General features: G+C 37.9%; 1 protein-coding gene across 1 annotated transcript; it reads left to right on the forward strand.

Annotated features, from left to right (window-relative positions):
* The first annotated feature begins 5 nt into the window (after positions 1-5).
* Positions 6-2,285, forward strand: LOC100747503 (major royal jelly protein 5). The gene is made up of 4 exons (XM_003493790.4): positions 6-10; positions 509-756; positions 886-1,141; positions 1,590-2,285. The coding sequence occupies exons 2-4, from the start codon at positions 515-517 to the stop codon at positions 2,211-2,213; spliced, it is 1,122 nt and encodes a 373-aa protein (XP_003493838.1). The 5' UTR covers positions 6-10; positions 509-514; the 3' UTR covers positions 2,214-2,285.
* Positions 2,286-6,061: the final 3,776 nt, after the last annotated feature.

Here is a 6,061-nt window from a genome sequence, read left to right on the forward strand (position 1 = left end):
TGTTCTTCCGGTTGTCGCAATACTTCCGCCCGGAGCGAGACGGCACGAACTCTTGAGAGCAACAAGGAAGCGTATTCTCGAAGTTATTTACCAAACAGCGAGTAATGAACGAGGAAGCTTCGCTTGTAAGATGAACTTCCTTCCTTCGTATAAGAATTTTATAAATAAATTAATCATACTCCTGCATACACCAGTTTACACAAAATTACGTGACAAATATGTAATTCTGAAGTTGTTCAAGCTGTATTAAATAACACTGACACGATCATAGTATTAGTTAATGAATATACCGATGACTAATTTGGTCAATCATCGTGACAATTAATTGTAAAACGATTATTAAACATCCGATCATTTACGAATCTTCCGGGTTCGATATATAGGATAACAATGTTAAGGGATGTCAAAATGCAAAATATTTCTTCCTGTATTTCGCAACATGGCGAACACATTACCTCGTATATAACTGGCGTAATTTTAAAGACTCTTCAGTTTAGTCTCCATAAAGAATACTATGCACGTCGCAAGACAATTTATTTCTGTGTTTACGACGACCGCCATTGTGGTCATTCTTGCGATAACGAACGGTGGAAACGCGACTTTACCCGAAACCATAAAATGGACCGGTGGAAACTTCGAGTGGCCTTGTCCCACCACCAAGAACATGTTCAAAAGTAGTGGAAAATACATTTCGAAAAACGTAATCGCGACCAGGGTCGCGCTGTATACCAACAACGCCATTGTGGCCCTTCCCAGGTACAAGTCAAAGAATTGTAATTTCGATCCTTCAGACTCAGGAAACTGCTCGATGAATCGGCTAGAGTCTTTGGTAAGACTATTGGTATTACGTCTAATTCATTTCGAACAAACCGGTTTGCGATGTAGGTACAAGGCTGGTATTCCCGTGACATTGGCGAAGATCTCTCAGGATGTCCAAAGCTGCGAAGCAACCCTGGTCCCCTATCCTTGTTGGTCTCTTCAGGAGGAAGGAACTTGCACGGCACTACAGAACGTGGTAGACATTTATCTGGATCCTCAGAACATTCTCTGGGTTCTCGATACTGGAGTGGTGAACACTTTGGACGAACCTATGCGAAGGTGCCCGCCAAAAATCCTCGCTGTCAACGTCGTCACAGGCAAGGTAAGCGTCGTTTGCTAATCTATAATGTCTCTGTGTAATCCTATTAATACTTTCGCCTAGCGTAAACAAAGTAGCTACTTTTACGCTTGTCAGTCCAATAGGAGCGAATGGATTATAATTATTATTATCTGTCTAGTTAAGTGTCGATTGCATTACGTTATCACGGAGAACAGATTTGCATTCTTTAAAATAGAAGTTTCAAGTTTATTATCGTATGGCATAAATTATCGACTAGCTCGAGCAACGCTACGTCAAATCTCATATCGTAGTATTTATTAACGAGGTTGACTACTATCCTTCTAACTGTTTCACACTTTTTTAACCACTTTCCACTTCATTCCCTGATATTTGACAATATTCAGCTATCTTTCAAATCGTCTCCAAAAACTGGGAAATGTCGTTAAATCCTATAGTTACCTCGTTATTTCTTCCATCGTTTTTCTGGCAGTTAGTGAAGACCGTAGACCTGACTGGATTGACGAGTTCGGCGTCCCGATTGCAATACCTGGTGTCCGATTACAGTCAGGACGGCAGAGTGTTCGTCTATGCGTCAGACGCTGCTTCAAGAGCCATCCTCGTCTACGATGTCACTCTAGGTCGAGGCTACCGCGTCGTTTTGCCCCAAGCCGTCGCCATGGGCACAACCCGAAGAGACGTTTTGTATCTTGCGCTTCTCCGACGTTCAGACGGGAGCACATGTTTGATCTTCACTTATTTAAGCAGTAGCCGTTTGTTCTCCATCAGAACGGAACATCTACGCAGTGGTTCTGCGAATGGCAAGATCCACGATCTTGGTATGAAACCGAAGAAGATGATCTTCTTGGGTACGGACAATGGCAGCGCCCTTTTCTTTCGGTACGAAGGCGAACCGGATGTTTACCGATGGGACGCGGTCAATCCATTTGTTTCACGATGTTTCGACAAGGTGTACACCAGTGCCGAATGTTCCCTTGTTACTCATGTGGTTGCGGATTACGCGAGAGGGAGGATGCGAGTGCTTGAATCGAACTTTCCTGATTATATGCAAGGCTCGGTTGGATGCGGTGCCACACAGGCGTTGAATGTTATGTGATGTTGAGAATCATAGGGTAGGTTTAGCATTAAATAAATTAAATTCTAATGAAATATATTATTTTTCTATTTATCGTATCTTTTATTCTTAGCCTTGCCTCGTCTTGAAATATTTAACGTTTAATAGTTCTGCAAAGATCGACTGAAATGTTCGTAGATTTTCGATGATCTTACATTTTTATGAAAAGGAAAGAGAAACAAAGGAATTAAAAATATTTATGCATACGGTTCGACTGTCGATTCAAATCGATACCGTAAAACTACACCAGCAGTCATTTCTACGGCCGTTTGCGTCAAACAGGGCTATAAATCAAGATGCAAATCATTTCGTGAGGCTGACTATGTATCCCGTAGCTGTAATGCAACGGTACCAAGGAACTTCGTCGGAAAAAACGGAACCTTTCTCTCTTACAATCACTCCTTCGTTGCTGCGACCATGATTAGTCGGCGTTAGTCGACAACAAGAAACGTTTCCTCTAAATCGAACGGGCAATAATTCACTGGAACGTTGAAAAGATAAAATAGAACGCGTATCCAACTTAATATTTTTTCCAGCTGTCACATTTGGCCAACAGTTGTGGTTATCAGGTCACGCAACTGCGCTAAGATTTGCACAGTTACATTTATAGGTAAACGAGACCATTGTATAATAACAGTTGGTCGCGAAATGTTTTTAAATTATGATATTTCAAAATATTATGCACATACGTATTGGATTGTCTCAAAAGTGTTTTACGTTTTAAAAGGAAATAATAGACGCACGATATGTTTTATATTATTTTATTGAACTATGTATATAAAATGATAGATACGATAAATAATATAAAACAAAAAATGTCCTGCATCTATTGTTTCTTTGTAAAATGAAAGAAACTTTTGAGACAACCTGACACTTACGACTATCTTTAAATTCCCTTACAATCAATACGATTGCATAAATGTTTTAATAAAAAGAATTGGAAAGCGCGTGTCACAACGTGTTATCACGTTTCTGCAAAGAACGAAACTCTTTCTTCAAAGCAGAAACGCGGCTTTCCATGAAAATCGATATACGGTATTGAATTTGTTTCCTGCATTGCAACTACCCGAGTGAAAGCTCGTTCCATATATTGTTACGCATAAAATAATCCATATCTCTTTATGCCTTTCGTATTAATTACCATTTACAACAGCTAATTCGCATAAATCCAATAAAACCAGCCTAGAAAGTATTTTTTCAGCGTTGAATTTATTCGTTGAAGCGTTGAATATCTCGGCCTTGTATCGTTTCTACAAATTTTACTATTTGGCATTTTAATTATTTTTCTATTTCTAGGTTTCCAAAGTTTTCAGTTCTAATCATTGTCGACACAATAAATTAAATAAAAATTCAACGATATCGTTTATGCTAATTGGGTGGTATAGTGTGCACGATTACCATCAGAATTTCTTATTATGACACGCGTACAGGTCTGCTGGGATCACGACTTCGTTTAATTAGCCTCTTGCGACGTGTATGAGCGTGCACGCTGTCGAAACGTGTTCCAACTATGGTTGAGAAAAAAATGATAGTTACTGGAGCTACTACTCTACGAAGACACGTAATTGTAGTTCACTTGACGAGGTGATTTGCTACTCACCATGCTACGTAATTTTCATGCGGATTTTTCTATGAATTTCCACGTCAACAATTATTAAGCGTATTTATTTACAGATTATACAATTTTATAATGCAGTAAATTATTGCGTTGACAACTATGTGATTGAGGATTTTGTCATTATCACCTAATCACTTAGTTGCCGGCTCAATAGATAGTAACATAAATGAAATAAGTATTTTGAAATAACAAATGAATACTACGAGATACTTAAGTTTCTTCAAACGACATCAAAAATTCCTAGAAACGTAATTTGATGACTGAAACTATCAATTAATACTGATTGCTGGAAAGTTAAGTGGAAATCGCGAATAAATATTACAAATTCCTTTCACGTAGGTAACAGCGTTCGAGTTCTTCTAAATTTGGTATCTTTGATTCGTTCCTCAATAGGATAGCTTGTTGTGGTTGCTAGAAATCAAAAAATAGAAAAAAGTTAGAATCGTGTGGTGTTCCACTTTCATCGTTTCTTCGGAACAGGTCCAGCGCGATTTAAACCTGTCGTTCACCGTGTCTTGTCCAATACGTCGCGTGTCAATAGCAGTCTGTATTTTACATTTAAGTAATTCTATCGTACGTTTGGTTTCAGATTTACTAAAATTTCAAGTTTCCACATCTCAATTTAAAACTTTAACTTTCTAAATTTAAAAGCTTAAAAGTTGAAACATTTGAGAGCCTACGTTAAAGAGTTTAGAAATTCAAAAATTGAAAAATCCAAGTCTAGAAATTCAATAATTTGAAAACTTAAGTTTAAATATAAATTTAAATACAAATACCTTCGAAAATAAGGAACAAAAGATTGCGTGCAAGATCGCGATCGAGTTTCGATTTTTGACCATACGATTATCCGAGCGTGCAATGTAACCATTTTGTACCACCGATCGAATCGTTTCGAACCGACCGCATTAAGGGTGATATTTTGAAATCTTGATCGTGACAGATTGACACGCGCTTACTAAACGGACGATCATGTTTTTGTAAATTGAAACTTCAACACAGATCAGAAGGTGTGTGTATAATAATATGGAACAATTTTTCAAGCGATAGTCAAGAAGCGTGAAATTTTTCGCAACAAATCGACCGTAACATTTTTTCCCTCTGTTCTTTTCTTTCTTATCTGCTGAATGCCGGCGTTAATTAGATTTGATAGGATCCAACGATTACGCGGCAATTACTCAAACCTCGTTACTCGAATTATACGATGATTAGCACTGTGTGATGATATAACGAATTAACAGAGTATCATTCTACTCGTACTAATCTGATGGATGATCGAGTTTTTATTTCCCTTTCTGCGCTTTTTGCAACGTCCCAACCTTTAAATTCCTTACAAATTTTGCCAAAAATTATCGATATTAAAAAAAAATATGTATCTATCTGCGATCTAATTTTTCTAGCAACAGAAGTTCTTTTACGTAAAAAATAAACGACGAAAGTCTAAAACGGATAATTCAAATTATATATTTATTTTATTTATCGTTATTACTTTTTACCGTTAGCTCCTTTCCATTCTCTTAATTTGCAAAACCTTACAAACACCGTCTTCAAAAAGAGACTTCGTTCTAAGCATGAGATATCTGTCGGAGAATAAAAAAATTCCTTTATGGGAAAAAATTTTCTTCCAAAAATTCACCGACGCAAGTAATTGAGGCGTGGCACGACTCAATAAATAAGCGAAATTAAATCAGTGGAATTCAGCAAAAAATCTCGTAACTCAGAATGTGTGCGACAATGGTGTACATGGTCGAGCAACCGCATTCGAACTTTCCAAGACGGACACGTATGCGACGCTGTTCCGTATTGCAGAAGAATGAATTCGGTATGGAAACACACTGAGAGCCGGGTTCATTGAATCGCTTGACGCAATTCCTACAAAACAACCTTGCAGCACCCGTACTTTTGCGCGGGCAGACCGTTGTGTCTTTGTGAATAATCTGAACGTGAAACGACTTATGCAACGAAAGTGTCCGAGTAGCGAGACGTTGTCCAGATTTCTCGCGGCAGATAATTGTTTTCCTCGCCAGTTTCCTGGTGATAAGGTGAGAATTATCGGTTTCGAGCGGTTTTAGTCGACGATACCTTGGATTCTTGAAGAATCATAAAACGAAACAACAATTCAAAATTTGATAATAATAGATTGGACTATTTGTTTCGCCAATGATTTATTATTCGGAGGAAAATTTTAGGTATCGTGGTTGTCTAAAATAATTAG

The sequence above is a fragment of the Bombus impatiens genome, unplaced genomic scaffold (assembly GCF_000188095.3).
Source record: "Bombus impatiens unplaced genomic scaffold, BIMP_2.2 scf_1311, whole genome shotgun sequence".
In the NCBI taxonomy this organism is placed as follows: domain Eukaryota; kingdom Metazoa; phylum Arthropoda; class Insecta; order Hymenoptera; family Apidae; genus Bombus; species Bombus impatiens.